At 41.6% G+C, this 19,625-nt stretch overlaps 1 protein-coding gene across 3 annotated transcripts in view; it reads right to left on the bottom strand.

Moving 5' to 3' along the window:
- The window catches only part of Cd101 (CD101 molecule), a 35,471-nt gene extending 18,044 nt beyond the window's left edge, over positions 1-17,427 (bottom strand). For all 3 annotated transcript variants that reach the window (XM_048814566.1, XM_048814567.1, XM_048814568.1), the window contains exons 1-5: positions 17,288-17,427; positions 8,076-8,456; positions 6,254-6,670; positions 4,303-4,689; positions 170-547 (exon numbers count right to left, since the gene is read on the bottom strand). In XM_048814566.1, coding sequence (XP_048670523.1) covers positions 170-547; positions 4,303-4,689; positions 6,254-6,670; positions 8,076-8,456; positions 17,288-17,330 — 1,606 coding nt within the window. In that variant the 5' untranslated portion in view covers positions 17,331-17,427. The remainder of the gene's footprint in view (positions 1-169; positions 548-4,302; positions 4,690-6,253; positions 6,671-8,075; positions 8,457-17,287) is intronic.
- Positions 17,428-19,625: the final 2,198 nt, after the last annotated feature.

The raw sequence follows: 19,625 nt of genomic DNA, 5'->3' as shown, positions 1-19,625 counted from the left end.
TAAATAAATTTTAGAGGTTAACTGACAGACCTGGTAGCCCGAGACTGTGCTCTGTGTTCCTGAGGTACACATTTGCTTCCTGGGGGACTCAGAATGATACCCAACCAGATTGCACCTCAGAATAAGGGACTGATGTGCAAGTTCAGAAAAGGGTTTCTTGGGCACTTACTCAGAGATCTGACGGTGACTGAAATCTTGTGAGTCCAGTGCCGACCTCTGGCCGGGTTCTGGGCCCCTTCGGACACTCTGCACTCATACACACCGCTGTCCGAGACAGTGCTGGAGGCGATCTCCAGCTGGAAGGTGGCCCAGTCCAACTTCGCCAGCCTCATGTTGCCATGGTAACCGGGGTCCCCAGAGGAGACACCCAACTTCACAGTGCCATCCTGCGCCATGCCAGCCACAAGCTTGGGCTGGGTCTGGTCCTGTGGGATGTGCCACCAGGTCACGGATAGAGGACTCTCAACCCCATCGGTCTTGCAGAGAAGGGCAAGCGCCTCTCCTTCCCACACAGCTTGCTGTCTGGTAGATATGACCACGCTTCTTGCTGTGGATTACAGATTTAAGAAGAAAAAAGTGTTTCAAGTAAACAAAAATATTTTCTAAGATGCAGAGAAATCTCATGACTGAGGACTTGACTAGCTTGAGACAAATCAGATTGGGCTGTTTCTTCACTTTCAGGAAAAATGTCTGCTAAACCTTAAAAAGGCAAACAAATCAGCAGAAAGACTATCAGGAGAACCTACTTACACTCAAACAATTTCTAGTTTGCACATATTTTAAAAATCATTTTGTTAAATCAGCCTTTCCTAAAGAATAGGTAGTTAGGCAAACATCCAATAATATTTTGTTAGATTAATTAGGGTGGGTGTATGAGCCTGAAAATAATGAAGCTGTGCTCATTTAAATTTTTAGTTTTTCAGAATTTAGCCTTCAGAATTCAAAATGATCTTTTTATTGCTATGTATCCTTCCCTAATCAGCCCTAATTAGTTTATGATGTGTCTTATACAGAACAAAACATTGTTAATTAGATCCTGCTCATAATACTGTCATAAAAATAATTACTTGGGGGAAAATTATATGCGTACATATGTGTGTGTGTGTGTGTGTGTGTGTGTGTGTGTGTGTGTGTATATATATATATATATATATATACATATAAATCTATCTATCTATCATCTGTTGTAAATGGGGAACCTGGTTATGTCCAAATTATGGTGTAAGATTACAAATGTAAGGCCAGCGCCCCAATGGGAAATTCAAGATATGTAGAAATGCAGACTTGGATTCGACAACTGTTTATTGTGCAAGGTCTCATCCTGGTTGCTTTGTGGGCAATGCAGAGATACATGAGGGATACATCAGGAGCTCCTGTGTCCTAGGCAGCTGGCACCAAGTTTAAGACCAAGACCCCTGGAGTCAGAATTACCCTGGGCAACACATTTGACCTCTCTGAGCCTTAGTTTTCTTTCCCATAGAAATGAGGGTAGTAATAACACCCACCTCATTGCATCTTGAGAAGATTGAGCAAAGGGCACACATAGAGGGCTGAGGCCAGCTGGCTAGGGAAAGTACTTGGTAAAGTTTAGCTATTTGCTTTAGTGTTTAATAAGAGGCACTGGGAAAAGCAGAGGTAGTTCAAAGCAAAAAAGAAAAACAAAATAGAATTAGCATTAGACATCTAAGGAGGAACTAAATGAATCTGCAAATTGCTTTTCCCTAAGGAGGAAGGACTTCAGTCTTTAGCTGCTTTATGAACACATATGAATAAGTTATAAAGGCAAAAAAAGGTTAGTGTCCATAAATAGGTTAAAAAAATAATGACAAACCTGCTTCTAAATTTTGGATATTGGAGGTATGATTATGCTTTAAATTTTTTTTCAATATAAAAATGATTCAATGACTCACAATAGAAATTTAGAAATTAGAGGGGAAATTATTACTCATACTCTCATCACTTTAACATAACCAATATGACTAGATTAAACTAACATCATTTTTTTTAATTAAGTTTTTTTTTAATTCATTGTGGTCATTAGTGCCTTATAGGAAGAAACAATAAATTTACTAAGTGTGTGTAAGTTACACATTCACAGTGATAGTGGATGCCCCCTTCTGTTTAAAATATTCATAGAATGATAAAACTCTGCTCATACTTCAAACAATGGTTTGAGTTTCAAAACAGAATGTTAAATAAGATCCTTAATAAATATGCTAATAAGTTTTCCTATCGCTACACATTAGGCCCAGCTTGGACTCCAGTCTATGCAAAGAATTATTTTTAGCTTTGGAAGATAACCCCACTGATAGGATTATGAGCTGCAGATCACGAAGCACACCATTGGATCTTTTTGGCACAAATTTCCACATACTGGGCTTAAGAAAGGTTGCTGACATGTTCCAGGGAGGTTGAGAAACACAAAGGAGAGATTTAGCTCTGTGTGAATATATAAACCTGCCTACATTGTTTTCCTGAATCCTAGAAAGTTAGACCAAATGTTTAGAGTGAAAACGACACCAACACCCTTCCTGGCCTATCACTCCAGACTGGAGTTTGTGCATCTTCATTCCTAGCCAGTGGGGAGATGGAGAAGAACACAAAAGGGAAATTTATCTATCCTTGGAAATGCCTCTAATGAGCAAGTGCAACAAGAATAGCTTTATCCTTAGTTTCATTCTTTAAATTTTTTTTTTTAAATTTTGTTTTGCTTTTTGGCAATTATTCTTTCTAGACTTTGAACTTAACACTCAGCCCAGAGAATCCTAAAATCAGTTGTGAATTTGTCTGTTTTCACTCCACACAAAGAGCACTGATTATTCAAACATGTTTAAGGTCAGCCAAACTTCACAAAGCAAAAGCAAACTGAGTGGCTATCTTAGTCTGTTTTGTGTTGCTTTAACAAAATACCTGAGGCTGGGTAACTTAAAAAGTAAATAGGTTTATTGTGCTCAAGGTCAGCTGGTAATTGGAGGGTCCAATCAGCATGGTGCTGGCTTCCTGGCAAGGGCCCTCTGGCTGCATCAGAACACCGCAGAGAAGCAGAAAGGGAAGTAGAGGGGGAGTGGATGGGGAGGTCTCACTTTATAACAATCCACTCTCCCAAAATAACATCAATGTGCTCACAAGGGTGGCCCCTGTGATTTCATTACTTCAACACTGCCACACTGGGGGCCAAACTTTCAGCACATGAACCATTGGTTTATAGGACAAACCATATCACATCAATGGCAGTGGCTTTCCCTGTTTCACACATCCGGACACTCAGACAGACATCTCACCACATAACACCAAAGGGCAGGGAACTGAGACTGTCACCCTCATTTTCCTCTTCATTTCTCGAGTGAGTCAGAATTATGAGTAAGTATGATTCCCCACAGCAGGTTCCTGTAACAGGGGACTAATAGAAGGCCCCTGAAAGATATCAGCCCAGACTCAAGGTCATTTAATGTGGTTGTTTATTCCCAAGAAAGAGGGATACAGCAGCCAGTAGCTAGCCCTTTACTCTTTATTATTATTATTATTATTATTATTATTATTATTATTATTATTTAGTTTGGGATGAAACTTTCTTTAATTTATTTATTTATATGTGGTGCTGAGGATCAAACCCAGTGCCTCACACATGCTAGGCAAGCGCTCCACCACTGAGCCACAGCCCAGCCTGCCCTTTACTCTTAACCCACTCATCTCTGCCTTCCCCCTCCCACGCACACACAAGTACACACAAAGACAGAGGGCTTCATTAATACAGCTTTTCAAGAGAAACTCAATTATAAAAATGAGCACTAACAAGTCAGGCATACTGGTGCATGCCTATACTCCTAGCTATTTGGGAACCTGAGGCAGGAGGCAGGAGGATCACAAGCATCAAGACCAACTTGAGCAACTTAGTTAGACCCTGTCTAAAACATAAACTTTCAAAAGACCTGGAGATGTAGCTCAGTGGTAGAACACTTGCCTAGCTAGCATGCACGAGACCCTGGGCTGAATCTCCAGTACTATCAAAGAAAAAAGAACAGATGGAAAATAAATAGAATCAAATAATCTAAAGCAGCCAGAAGGGACTTGACCATGTAATTGTGTGCCATCATTTTACAGAGGAAGAAGCTGAGATTTCGAGAAATAAAGAAGTGTGTCCATAGTTAGGGCCCACTTAATGGCTCAGAAATGGGATCCAAAGATTTCCTGTTTCCTTTTTTTTTGCTCCACTTCACCTCCAGCATGGTCTGATGGGCATCCAACTCTAAGGGAAGACCTCCACTATGCCCATGAAGTCTGCCCAGTCCTGACTTCACATACCTGCTGGCTCCCTCAGGCGCACGTGGCTGACTGGTGACTGCTCCCTCTGCAGCACCTGCCAGGAGCCCGTCCGAGCCCTCACCACCTCTGACACTGCACAGCTGTAGTCGCCTTCATCCTCTGGGCCCGCAGAGAAGATCTTGAGAGAGAAAGCCTTAGGGTTCATCTTGGAAACCTGGAGCCGTCCTTGACTCGCTCTGTCTTTGTAGCCCATCCTCAGGTCCAGGACTCCACTGGCATCAATGCTGGCAATTTCTGTCCCATTGAGGAACCAAAAGCCCTGAAGCTGTGGGTCCCGCACACTGCCCACCACCAGGCAGGCCAGCTCCAAGGGCTTCCCTTCGGCAGACGTGCTCTCAGTTGTAATGCTGACTTTAAAATCTCTCCCTGCCAACAAAAGCAAGGCAGGTATTTAGAAGGCCCACTGCATCTGTCCTGTCTGAACCAGAGGTGAGACCCCAGTACAGATACCACGGAGACTGCATTTTATGTGGTGGTTCAGCTCTACAGTTCAGGTAAGCTCCTCAAGGCCTCCCAAAGTTTCTAGAGTAAAACATGCCCATGACTATTCCTTAAGTCAGGAACAAAACAAAACAAAACAAACAAACAAACAAAAAAACAGCACACATGATTTTCTGAATGCAACCCTAGGAAGCAAGAAGTATGCACAGATATATAAAGTATATAGTTAAGTATGCATTTTAAATTAAAAAATAAAATCGTTTTGATATGTGGGATTATTGTAAATGATGATGTCTTTCTCTCTCACTCTCTCTTTTCATTTGGGCACTGGGGATTGAACCCAGGGCCTCATGCATGCTGAGTATGCACAGTACCACTGAGCTACACCCCAGCTCTTATTTCTTTCTCTCTCTTTTTTTTTTTTTGGTCTGGAATATCCAGTGGAACTTTCCTAAGTTGAAAGTGTAAATGATGTGGTTCCACAGGACTCACTGAGATACCTGAGGCCAACAGGACCATTTTATAATGGAAGGGAATAATATGCTTCTTAAAAAAGAAAGAGCACTTCAATGACCCACCATTGGAGCAATACTTTTAGCAATGGATATATATGGTTTTAGCAACTCCCTTCTATTGGATCAAAGCCTCCATAGAAAGACCAGAAAACAGACAAGGTTCTTCTGCCTACTTTGACAAAAAATGTCAATGGATCACGAGGTGTGATGCCATTCCAACATGGACAGGGGTTCAAGTGGAAGGAAATTTTAGCACCGACAGAGACAAGGCGTCCTGTTGGAAACTGGAACTCCATTAAGGCCCAGCTGTGGTGGTTGGTGGGCTTTGGAGAGAGACTGGTTTGCCTTTGAATGCCAGCCCCTGTGCTAACCAGCTGGGTGACCTCAGAGAAGTACTAGCATTGGCTTCAGGTTCCTCATTTTTAAAATGGGAGTTGACTCCTTACCTCATAGGGTGAATTGTAGGACTCAGTTAAATAATGTAGATAATGTGCTTACAAAGTGCCTGGCAAAAATGGTAACAAAACCCTGGCTATCTTGTGGAATCAATCTAACTTTTGTGGGATTTTTTTGGAGGAGTGGGTACTAGATTTGGAACTCAGGAGCACTCTAGCATTGAGCCTTTTTTATTTTTCAGTTTGAGACAGGGCCTCACTTAAGTTGCTCAAGCTGGCCTCAACTTTTGATCCTCCTGCCTTAGCCTCCCAAGTTGCTGGGATTACAGGCATGTGGCACCATGCCTGGCTCAATCTAACCACGTAAGATGCCTTGTCCCATATAGAATCTCCTATGAACAAAGCCAAAATGAGCATCCTTCTTTTTAGTTATGCTGCCTAGATGACAAAACCAAAACTGGTTCAAATTTTCTAGCTAAGCAATTTACAGTCTACCTAAGATTAAAAAAAAAAAATAGAAAGATGTTCGATAAATACTCAGTCCTAGTGAATTCACGTATTTCCGGAGATGATAATTACCTGCTGGCTGGACCCTCAGAGTTGCTTGATCTGTCTTCTTTTTCGTGATGAATGTCCAGGTTTCATCTGGATCCTGGATCCACTCGGCTGCTTCACAGAACAGTTTGCCTTGATCTGAGGGCTGGAGATGGCCTATGGACAGTCTGAAGGTGGCAGTCCCAAGCTTGTGGAGCTGCACATCACCAGCTGCAAACCTCTTTGCATATGAGGGCCCAGGGGTCAATACAAAATCTCTGGAGAGAGAAATAATGCTGGTGGCTTGGCTCCTTCCTCCTTCCTGCATCAGGTACCAGGTGATGGAGAGATGAGTATGTTGAGCTGTGGCTTTGGATGCCTCACAGGTAAGTTCTAGAGGCTCACCTTCCTCCTTACTGAGAGTCTGGGAACTCATGGTGGCAGAGAGGGTATCTGGAATGACTAGAAACAAAGGAATGATGATAACCTGACAGACCCATGCTTGTCCAATTAGCCTCTGGAGGTGGAGAGGGTGCATCTTCTGGGTTGGTTTCTTACTAGCCCTAGGCTTTCCCTCTTGCCAATGGGAACATTGGCATTTGTGTTTCTATGGAACTTAACAAAGCACATATCTCAGTGCCGTATGGACCCTGGCTTTGTGTCATTAGCATAAGCTGTAACCAATTTAGCTACTCCACATAGAAAGCTTATAGGGGAAAACCAACCGATAGCTACCAGACCTAGATTTTGACCCTGATTGTCCATCCAACTCCATGAACTTGGGCACAACACAATAGTTCTCTGGGCCTTAACCTGCTTCTTGTGAAATAAAAATTCTGAAATCTCTGCTATGAGTTATCATTCACAGCTAAAAGACAATCCTTATCTAAGTTTCTGTAACTCTCCTACTACCTTACCATTTTCTTCTTCCTCAAATGAAATTGAACAGCAGAAACTCATGTGAAAGCAACTCTTAGACCAGTCATTTAATATGGTTGAGCATCTTACTCGATGCAACCATTGTGGTAGGAGCTGAGATGAGCATTCTCTTTTTGAGAAGCTCAGAATGTGGTGGGAAAGGTGGGTACACAGAGCTAGTCGCCTTGGGTGGGTGGTAAAGACAGTGGTGTGAATTGAGCATGGAGAAGAATGACGGTGGGGGCACTGCCTGAGGCAGTCTACATGGTGCCATGGAAGAGGTAATAACACTGCCTCCTGAAGTAAATGTAGGAGTTTGCTAAGCTAAAAATGTGCTGGTATTGGGCTGGAGTTGTGGCTCAGTGGTAGCGCACTTGCCTGGCATGCATGAGGCACTGGGTTCGATTCTCGGCACCACATATAAATAAATAAAATAAAGGTCCATCAACAACTTTAAAATATATGTATATAAAAGGTGCTGGTATTTCAGGCAAAAGTTTCGAGGATCCTCTCCCGATGGGTGAATGTGTTGGAGAATAGTCATTTGGGAATAGTCATTTCCAAGCTATGGACAGATCACCTGTGATATTAATACCAGATCTCTTACCAATTTACTGTTCTACCTCCAAGAAGAGATAACATGGGTGGGGGACCCTCAAAGATCTGTGGAATGCTGTTGCTATTACTAACCTATGTATACCTATGGGTGAGGCTTCAGGAAGGCCTTGCACTGTCTAAATCTTCATGACACAGAAGACTGGGAAAACTGAATTGATGATTTTTAAGAATAAGAGATACCTATTTGCAACAAATCTCCAAACTATCTGAGGGTGGGGACTTTTTTTCCCAAAGCAAACAGAACAAAATAAAGTCTGTCACATTGCAAGGCCTGTGGTGGCGAAGACTGGCTTCTCGGGGGCTGGCTAGCAGAAGTGGACAAACAGCTTACCAGTTAGGTTGGTCTTCGCACTGTAACTTCCATAGTATTTTTCATCAGTGTTTGGAGTGTGACACTCATACTCGCCAGCGTCCTTCATCTGGAGCTTTGAGATGTGCAACAGGACTGAGTTGTCCTGCAACCTCTCCACATAGATGTCCTTGTTTCGTACCCGCTGAGCGTACATTGCGTAAGAGAAGGCGTCATCCTTGGTGCTAATGATCTGGACTTCCCTGGTCGGGGCTGTCAGCAGGTAAACAGACCACTGGAAATGCTGCAGGGAGGGTCCCTGATGGCCAGTGACATTGCAGCCAATGCTGACTGGGTAACCTGCAGCTCTATACAGCGGTCCTTTTTGAACGGTTACTTCCCTCTGGCCGACGCTGAGCTTAGCTTGCAAGTAGGAGAAAGAACGGGGAATAAAAATAGATTAGTGCTCTGGTTCCCAACGTACCCCATTATGTAGTTCTCTTTATTACAATTCTGGTAAATGAGATTGCAGGTTATTAGCAATAATCAACTTGAATGTTCACCACCTTCTTCAGGCTGAGCAGCAGTGGAATGACTTAATGAGTTAATTGTTCTTTTATAACTTTAACTTCCATAGTCATTTCTAGTCTTTTAAAAAAATTTAGCTTTGCTGGGCACGGTGTGGCATGCCTGTAATCCCAGCAATTTGGGAGGCTGAGGCAGGGAGGATCACAAGTTCAAAGCCAGCCTCAGCAACTTAGTGAGGCTCTAAGCAACTTAGCAAGACCCTGTCTCAAAATAAAAAATAAAAAAGGATTGCAGATGTTTCTCAGTGGTTAAACACTCCAGGTTTCCATCCCTGGTACCAAAAAAAAAAAAAAAATCACTTTATCCTTGTAACATGGCCACATCTATAAAAAATTCAGCTTACTTAAGTGCACTCATTTTAATGTAAATGCAATCAGTGTATGATAATTGACTTTTATATTATTTTATAGGACAAATCAGCATGTAGCTCCTCAAACCTCAAATTCCAGGGTTATCTGTTATTCCCACAGAAGTGGTTGTTGGAGAGGCAAAATCTTTGGCTCTGCCACGGGCAATAATTTTCCTACTGGTTGGTTGGAAATATTTGTAGTTCTTAGTCAGATCTTATGCAAGGTGGGCTAAAATTAGTATCTAAAGTGAAGTGGCAGTAGTACTTCCCTTCTACACTGCAGTTTTGTTTTGTTTTTTTAAGTTCCTGGAGAGTCACTGTAGCTTTACTGAAAAGCTTCATAATGGATGACTATAAAGTCCAGTGTGATTTGGGATCGGAATTTATTTTAGTTCTTTTCTCACTAAAGTTTTCAACTGGGACCACTGTGGAATGTTTTCTACTGAAACAAATCTTAAATATTAGGTCTAAAGGGGAAAAATGGGATTAAATGGTAGCACTTTGTTAGAAAAAAATTTGAAATCCAGCATTTTGCAGAAATCACACGGTATGTTTTATTAATGATTAATATTAAAGGACCAATTCCTTTTGTGTTTCAAAAAGAACACAGACCAATGACAAAGGGGCCACCAGGGTGGGCTAGATCTTTCACTAGGGTCAGGGTTCAGTGGATGGGGGAAAACAAAGTGGAAAGCATCAGAAGGGTCCAAAAGGGAGCCATGGCTGGTAGCATGGAGTTAATAGAGGTATAGAAGGTCCCCCCCTCCCCATGCTGGGGATCAAACCTAGGGCCTTATACATGCTAGGCAAGTGCTCTACCCCTGAGCCACATCCCCAACCCAGAATAGAGAGTTCTTAAAAAGAAGAGAATTCACAAGAAGCAGAACATCTGCTGGTTTTGTGCCTCCACAAAGAGTAAAGGAGACTACAATGGGGGGTGAAAGAACGAACAAGGCTCATCGTTGGAGAAAATGCCCGTTTATTGAGGAACAGCTCTGCATATTTATAGAGCCGGGGGTGGTTTGACAGTTATGACAGTTTAAGAGTTTAATGGTTTTTACAGTTGGCATGGGGTGCTTTCTGATTGGTGGATAAGGATCATGTGCACCAGCAGGGCTAGTCTGATTGGTGGGTAAGGATCATGTGAGCCAGCAGGGCTCACCATTGGATGGCTCTTCTCAGGGAATGGGGAAGTTAGTCTTTGGATCCAGGGTGACTCCCAACAGGGGGAAAAGTGAAGGAAAGGAAAAATGACATTACAGAGTCCATGAAAAGGCTAAGTATAAGAATTTTAGATGAAATGGAAGCAATCCTAAGGGATAGAAGGGACCTATAAAACATAAAATGGGCACCTGATATAGTAATCTAAAAACTATGTGTATGCTCAATCTGAAACTGGTGAACAAGCTAACCACACACAACCGGTCAACTAACCATACACATTGCCGATAATCATTGAAAATACACTAATTTATTCATGAATCCCAATTAATGTGATATATTTATATTGTACTTTTTGTAATACCTAGAAATCAGAATTAGACCACTTGAGAAAAATTTAAATTATTCCTTACCAAAAAGATACACTGCAGAGGCAATTTAAAACATTTTTAGCAATGTCATCTTAGAGAAATGTGTGCACTCTTCATTAAGCCTCATGTAAGAGAATATTTATACCCACACTGTTCATTATAGCCTCAAGCAAAGGGACTATGGTTATGTCCATCAACAGAATGGACACACTATGGCACATTCATAAAATGGAATATTACACAAAAATAAAAATTAATGAATGATAGCTATTTGACATAACATGAATGACTATATTTAATTAAAGATGCAAGATACTTTTGAACCTTTTTTTGCCACATACAGACTGAGTCTACTGTTTATTACAAAGTTTAAAAGCAAGCAAAACCACATTGTATTTTTTAGTGATGCATATAAGGGTTAAAATTGCTTTTTTTAAAACTAATCTTTTTTTTAAATGCCTTTATTTTATTTGTTTATTTTTATGTGATGCTGAGGATCAAACCCAGTGCCTCACGCATGCAAGGCAAGCGCTCTACCACTGAGCTACAGCCTCAGCCCTAAAATTGCTTTTTAAGAAAAGCTAGGAGGTGGTTATAGAGAGAATCAGGAAAGTGATTGTGCAAGGAAGGATTGTGATCTGGTGGGAAGCAGAGCAAGATGGGTAGGACTTCCAGGGTCCTGACAATGTTCTATTTCTTGACCTAGGTTGTGATCACACTGGTTTTACTTTTTATTTTGCTAAAATACGTGTTTATGTCTTATTAACAGTTTCTTATATATTTTACCATTAAACATATATTTTTTTTTAAATGTGGATTTTGAGGTACCGCTAACCTGTTTATATCAGGGCATGTTTCTGGAAAATGATGTCAGTTTTGGTGTCCAGGCAATACTTGTCCAACATTTTCCATCACTTATCAGTGAAATGAGTACCACATTTGGAGAACTTTATTGTGAAAACCAGCACTTCATTTTCTACTGCTTTCTTTGCCGATTCGATACATATTTATTCAGCCACTTATAGTATTTCTGATGCCCGAGAGGCTAAGAAATGAAGATGAGTTTGGAACAGTCTCTGACTTCTAGACTGTGTAATCTAGTCAAGTAGGGTGGAAGTCATCTCTCTTTGAGAAAGACATTAATAAAAGGACTTTGAGAAATTTGAAGAAAGCAGATCACATTTTTTAGGGGAGGGCAGTAGATGAGGCTTATGGAAGATATGGCATTAGAAATGACTTTGAAGAATTGGAAAGATTAACAAAGTCGGGAGGAGATAGGGGCTTTTTAGGTGAAAGAGATTTTATGACAAGATGATATGTAGGAATCAAAAAGACTTTTTCAGACAATAAGGAGCAACCAACTGGAGTGGGGAGAGTTGCATTAAGGTTAATAGGAAGGGGTAAGACTAGCTAAGAATTTTGGATCCAGCGCATGAAGGAATTGACTATCATGTTTAAAAGTCTGGACTTGATTCATGAGGGGAATTCAAAGGGGGAATCCACTGAAAGTGTCTGGAAAGTCTCAGAAAAATTAACCTGTTAATTGTGTGGAGAATGATGAAAGTTAGAGCCCAGGAAAGAGGTGACAAAGGTACAGGGATGAAAAGAAAGGGACTAACTATAGAGTTAGTGAGGAGATGAAATTTACAGAGTTTTCAGTGTTTTGGATGTTTAGAAATAGCAAGGTTAGGGGTTGTGGCTCAGTGGTAGAGCACTTGCCTGGCATGTGTGAGGCCCTGGGTTCGATCCTCGGCACCACATATAAATAAATTAATAAAAGATCCATTTACAACTAAAAAATATTTTTTTTTAAAAAAAGAAAGGAAATAGCAGGGTTAGTAGAGGTGTGGGAAGTAAGAAGAAATCAAAGGCATTGGGTTTTATAAGATTGGGAAAATAACGGTACTCATCAGAACTAAGGACATCAAGAAGAGTTACTATTGTTGCTGTTGTATGTTCAAGGGTGAGGGAGAAGATAATGTATGTAATTTTTGGAAATCCAAAAGTTGAGTGCCATGGGATAAATAGGAAGGATATCTAGCAAACATTTGGAAATAATATTTGGAACGTGTGAATGTGTGTGTATTTTAATTTAAAGTCTACTCAACCTATTGAAAACATTTGTCATTTAATCCTTTCCAAAACTCTGTGGTGTCCCCATATTTAGTCATGTCAAAACTCATAAGTGAGCAAGATCATGGGGCTAAAATATTCCAGAAGATGAGCCAGCATAAGCAAGAACAGAGAAAAAGTATGGATTTGAAAAAAAAAAAAACAACTAATTGTGATGGTCTAGTTTGGTTATATTATAGAATATGAGTGGAAGGACCATGGAATAATGACTGGAAACATTGATCAGGTTATATTCTGGAGGAACTTGACTAATAAGACTAGGAGTTTATCCTTCATTTAGGAAATAAATTTTTTGAAAAAGTTGTAGTGAATAAACAAAACGCATAAGTGGCTGAGTCAAATTTGAACCCAGACCTTTCTCCGTGAAACATTTGAAGCAATTGAAGCACAAGCCAAGGCTGTGTGCATTGTGTTTTCACTGCCTTCTGTAAATCCTGTTTGTAACTAGAAAGAGTTCTGAGCAATAGGTAAAGGTCAGGTCAGTTCCATGTACGTGTTGAGACATGTTATGAAATATAAGGAAGAAGGTGCAGGAGAGAATCCTGGAGAGTCTCTCTTTAGAAGATGGGATGAGGACCAAAACCTACAGGAGGTTTTGGAATGGTAGGAGGTTGGAGGGCAGCCAGGACACAGTGGCTTGGAAAGCAAGGGCAACAGAACATTCCAGAAGGAAAGGGCTTGTCAGCCCCGTGGAAGGCTGCTGGGAGGTTGGGGTTCCTCAAGGCAGAGGAGACTCCTTTCAGTCGGACGAGGAGCACGCCGTGGAGACCTTTGTAAGAGATTTCACTAGAGCAGAAGCAGCTTCTTCCAGGGTGGGAAGTGACTGCAGGAAATGTAGATTGCCTCAAGATGTTTCATGGAGAAAGGGAAGAGAAGATGGAAGGGCATCTAGGAAGTGTACTTGGGTGGAAAAGTAGCGAGGGGTGGAGAGGACACTGGCGTCTTTGCTTGTTTCCGGGCAGAGGCAGCAGTAGGGGGGTGGAGATGGAGGAAGCCAGAGAGGAAGATGAATGGAGTAAGGCCCTGGTGGAGCCTGGGCTCAAGAACATGATTGTGCTGTGGGCTGAATGTTTGGATCCTCCAAAATTCATACATTGGGATTAATCGGGAGGTGGGGCCTTTGAGAGAGGTAATGAGGGCTCTGAATGAGATTCGTGACTTTAGACAAGAACTTGGGGAGCTGGCAGTCCCTGTGCCAGGTGAGGACACAGCCAGAAGATGCCATCTATTGAGGGAATGAGCCTTATCAGACTCCAGATCTGCTATGCCTCCACCTGGGACTTCCCAGCCTCCAGAACCGTGAGAAATACTGGTGGATGAGCCGGTCAGTTTTTGGTATTTTTGGTACTGCCATTGGAACAGACTAAGATGTACTACCTTCTCAGACAAGTGAAAGAAACAGTGTGGAGATTTCATAGGTTTTGTCAGGGCGGGAGGTGGGGAGGTTGGGGATCAAACCTAGGGCCTCAGGTATGCTGGGCACATGCTCCACCACCACGTGCTCCACCCAGCCCCAGCACAGCACAGCTATTTTTGAGGTGCAAAGGAAGGACTGTCAGAGATCAACTCCAATGGCTATGCTCTGGGATCACACACTGAAGCACCTTATCATAAACACTGTCTTTGTGGCTGTTTCAAGGACATACCTCTCTTCCTCCTAACAGTGAAATGCCTCCGAGGGATGGCCCCTTACTTTCTCTTTAAAGGGACAGAGGATTAAGTCACTTTGCAGAGTAGCTAGTTTCTTTTCTGATGAATATAGAGCCTGGCACTGACACACTATGTCAGGAGTCTTGCTTTTGAAACAACAAGAATTCCCTTGATGATATGGGTTTTCTTTAAAACATGTCCCTGGAATTGTCAAATCACCATTTCAGTATTATTTGAATGGAAAGTATTAGTTTGAAAAATACAAAATGGCCCATTATTCAACTATTTTTGATACCCAAAATGCAGCAATTTCTAATAATTCCACTTTATACAAAACCTACCTAGGGAACAGTCAACATACCAAACAACTTATTTTTCTTTACACATATAAAAACTCCTATGTGCTTAGAGACTGAGATAGCTTGAATCCATAATTAAGTGGAACCTTTTATTTTTCTTCTATGAATACAAACTCAGTGGACAAAAATAGCCCCTCTCCAAAGCTCTCTCCTGTTAATGTCCTTTATTTGCAGGATCTAGCAGGTGAGGCTCAATGCTAAGTCCAAGGATGGACTTACCCATCATTACACTAACTCTACCTAGCACCATATTCTAAACTGTGAGTCAGTCTTTATATTTATTGGGAAAAAAAATAAATGGAGGAGCTGACAGTGTAGCTCAGTGGTAGAGTTCATGTTTAGATGTGCCAGACCCTGGGGGCTAGACCCCAGCACCACAAACACACACAAAAGAATAGGGACAAGTTTACATTTGCTAAACTTCATAACTGATTGATTTATTATCATTTAATTAATTTCTTTCATTTCCTTTTATTTGTTTTTTTGTTTGTTTATTTATTTATTTATTTACTTATTTATTTATTTTTGTGGTTCTGAGGTTTGAACCGAGGGCCTTGTGCATGCAAGTCAAGCACTCTACCAATTGAGCTACATCCCCAGCCCCTCCCTTTATTTTTTTGTAATAACAAATAACATATTTCCAAAACCTTTTCAAGTTACTTCCTGATTTATGTACTCTTCACATTAAAAACTGTGGTTCTGTGAGAGCTGGGGTTGTGGCTCAGTGGTAGAGTGCTTGCCTAGCATGTATGAGGCTCTGAGTTTGATCCTCAGCACCGCGAATAAATAAATAAAGGCCCATCACCTACTAATAAAATATTTTAAACAAACAAATCCAAAAACTGTGGTTCTATACAAAACTAGTGCTCACAGGAGTCAGAATTTAGAAGAAATAAATATGTAGCACAGTTTAAGTAATTGTTTAAGTAGATTAAGGAAAAGTTTCCAGCTTTCCCCTTTTTAAATCTTAATTACCGCCTTCTTTCCCCTCGATATTCTAGCGGCTTACAAAAATAAATAAACAAATAAATAAATACCCCAAAGCAGCAATGACTGGAGCAACACAGTGTGCGTGTGAGAGAGAATTTGCAATTCTCTGAATTATTGCACAATGTAAACCTAGTTTCCTCCTTTACACAAAGCAAACATACAATCTAAACACGCAAAGCACATAGACTTGAGAATCAGAGTCAGACAACTCAAAAGGACAAAAAGAAACACTCCAGCCCCTGAATGATCCCAGCAGGCACCTATCCATCAACACCTGCCACAACAACCTGGCAGACATTGATTGCCCAGCATGTGGTCCTAGTAAATTCCCCTGCAGGTTGCCTCTCTCCCTTCAGGGCCCAAGTCTGGTCCTCACCAATGTGTCTCTTGAGTCATCAGTCTAGTTCAATTAAACCAATGTTTACTGAGCAACTCCTTTATGCCAAATGCTGCACTCTTATTTTTTGCTACAACCTTGGTTACACTGATTACAGCTTGGTTAAGTTACCCCCATCATCCCAGCCCTTAAGTTTACTGTACTGACTCCATTCAAGTCTTCCCAAAGCAAAAGTTCTTGATGTGATAAAAGGGTCCATGAACTAGGGTGAAAAAAAAACCCTACTTCTTTATTTAAATTAATCTGTAATGGAAATTTAGTATTTCCTTCAATTATGAATGTAGACAACAAATCACAGATATTCACGTATCACATACCAGTTGTGGCAGCCGAATTAAAAATAGTATTCTTAGTCATCACTTCTCTTCAGTTTGGTGGTTAATAGATCTATTGCTAGATCTTGTTAGATGATACATAAAGAAACAAATTAATCACTACATCACAGCTTATTAAGATATTTTGATAACTATTCCAATATAGCTGATTTCCTACACAATCCTATGCATTTTATTTTATGCATTTAAATATTTATTCTGAGATGGGGGGGTCTATAAGCATCACCAAATGCTAAAGATACCTGGAGCACAAAAAGCACCTTTTTCCTGTTCTACTTGGTCTCTGGAACTGTTTGATTCCCTGCCCAATTCATCTGACTCTCCCCTCTACCTCCAAATTTCCTTTTCTCTACCCTGTCCTAACATACATAAATAGATGTTCCCAGACCAGATAGGACCTTCCATATGGCCTTGGGCACAGCCAAGTGGCTCTTCTTGTCCGCTTCTCAGTTTCTCAGTAGTGAAAGCCCACTTTAGTCCAGAACCTTCTTTTAGCTTTGCTCTCATAACCTTCCCTTTCACCCAGGAACATGTCCAAGGTGCATTTAACTAATCAAACTCTTAACTTCAGGCAAGCTTTAAGCTCTCCTCTCAGGCTGGGGAGCAAAGCTCTCAGTCTCTCTTGGGATGTTCAGCCCATGAAGAAGAAGGAGAGGCTAAGGCCTAGGCCAAACTGTCAGATCAGGCAACATAATATATATATATATATATATCTCCCAACAGAATCAGGTGCATGGGACCCAACCAAGCATCACCACTCCCTGCAACTCAAGGATGTCTGGGGAGGCAAGCACTGTTACATTGCCAATGCTAGAAGCAGATGCCACAGTTAGCAGCTGTTCCTGTAAAGACCAAATTGCTCCATCGCCCTGGACTGGACTGGCTCCTGCGATGATAGAAACACAGAATTATGAAACTTACTTAGAAAGAGAAAGAAAGGTGCCACGTAGAGAACGTGTGCCATTTGGACCAGACCTCTCCCAGCGGCGCCCGCGAAATCGCTCAGAAGCGGAGTGACAATTGTTAGGCTCTCACTGCAAAGGTAAAGAGGAAGTGACAGTGTGGTTTCCAGTTCATGAAAAAACAGAAATGGCTTGCAAAAAGCAAAGTTGGTTATCTTATATGGTTCTCTGCTAATCACTTAGATGTGGGTGTAAAAAAAATGATCTTCATGGTTAATTAAGATACCCATGTAAAAACAAGATGGGACTCATCCTGGCTAAATATGTATCATTTGGCAATGATGGGGGGGGGATTTAAGTAAACCGAATAGACAAAAAAGCAACCAGAAATGATCTCTTCTTGACCTTTCCTCTTCTCCCATCTTGAGAGAGGAAACAAGAGAAGGATCCCTAGGAAATATGAACTTGGGGTCAAATGAAGTGTGAAGACGAAGGTTCTGGGGTCAGGTTGCCTGGGACTGCAACTACTTTTAGTAGCTGTGTGACCTTAGAAAAGTTAATTCACCTTCTCAAACCCTCACATGTGATATGGGGACACTCATAAGATGGCTGAGAGAGCTGAATGAGCTAATTTGTTTAAAGTACTTGGAACAATATCCAGTCCACAGTAAGTGCTCACAAACATTGGCTACCAACATCACCATCATCATAGACATTTAAGGGAGTCCACCTGTCCCACGTGGGTCCAACACCTAGGATGACACATGTAACCACTGGCACTGAACCCAGGACGATGTATCCTACTCCAGTCCTTAGAAGGCAAGATCACACAGGGATGCACTCACTGAGGATATCAGTCTCAGCCTCTGGGCCTTGGGCAAGGCTAGATTTAGATTAGCCAGTAACAAAGTCGTCTGTCTTAGGCCACAGATTCAGGCAGATCCCTGCTCTATCCATCCATCCACGCAGCAAGCCGGTCAGCCAGGGATTTTTTTTTTAGTCCTCCTGTGTTCTGGGTGCTGAGGTAGGGTTTGCTCATACAAAGATGGATGCTCGAAACCACGCTTTTATGGTCAGGAGACTCCCATTTAATCAAATATCGCAATGCAATGTACAACAATCAGTGTGGCGGAAGAGTGGGAAAGTTGGTGGGTACGAGGGAAGGCAGATGGATGAGACTGGACCAGGGAGAAGCAGGGCAAGGGACAGTTGGAGAGAAACTGTCCAGTGTGGATAGTGACCCACAGGCTGTGTCTTTCGGTTGAAGTAGATTGAAGTGTGAGGCTGGGGTGGAAGCACAGAGTCTGTATAGCTTGGCTGGGGCAGAGCTTACTGGCCTTTGTATGCCAGGCCCAAGAGCTTGGCTTTTGTCTTAAAAAAATGTGTGTGTGGGCTATTAAGAATATAGTCTGGTCAGATTTTCTTTTAAAATGGAATTCCATACTTGTGTATTTCTAACTGGTTGAAAGGTGAGGGAAGGAGACAGGGTTATAAGCAAGAAGGCCAGTTACATGATTTTTTTTCAAAATATATTTTTAAATTATAGATGGACACAGTAGCTTTATTTAATGAATTTATTTTTATGTGGTGCTGAGGATCGAACCCAGTGCTCCACACTGCGAGGAGAGCGCTCTACCACTGAGCCACAACCCCAGCCTTAGTTACAAGATTTTTGTAATTGTTTGTCTGAGCAGTGATGAAGGCCTGAATTAGGGCATTTAAAATAATGACAGAGAGATAGATAAAACAACCAAATACTTACTGAGTACTCCATAGGAAAGAAGTTAAAGTGCTAGAGATCCATCCGGGATTAAAGCAGAGCCTTTCATAGCAATGAGTTTGTGATGGAGGAGTTTGGTGGAGGTGAGTAGGAAAGAAGAACATGGCTGATTGTCACACAAAGGAATTAGATGAAGCCTCCTAGGAGACAAAGAGATATGGACATTCCAGAGAGGGAGAGGGTCTATCTAATTCAGGGCAAACGAACAGAAGGACAGGAAAACCTTCAGGGCAAAGGTGGCATTTTAAGGTAAAATTTGTTTTCTCAGTGGGAACTATAGTGGACGAGGGTAGCCGTCTACACACTTATTCCAGAAGCTTCTAACTTCATTCACTCTTTCTGTTATGGTTTAGATGTGGTGTCCCCCAAAGTTCACGTGTGAGACAATGCAAGAAGGTCTGGAGGAGAAATGATTGGGTTATAGCTTTAGCCTGATCAGTGAATTAATAATCCCTGATGGGATTAATTGAACAGTAATTGAAAGCAGGTGGGTGTGGCTGGAGGACATGGTTCATTGGGGGCGTGGCTATGGGGTATATATATTTTGTATCTCCCGAGTGGAGACTGTCTTTGCTTT

Source organism: Marmota marmota, unplaced genomic scaffold (genome assembly GCF_001458135.2).
Source record: "Marmota marmota marmota unplaced genomic scaffold, marMar, whole genome shotgun sequence".
NCBI lineage: Eukaryota > Metazoa > Chordata > Mammalia > Rodentia > Sciuridae > Marmota > Marmota marmota.
The sequence above is the reverse complement of the archived record's forward strand: the minus strand, read 5'-3'. Positions and strand labels throughout refer to the sequence as shown.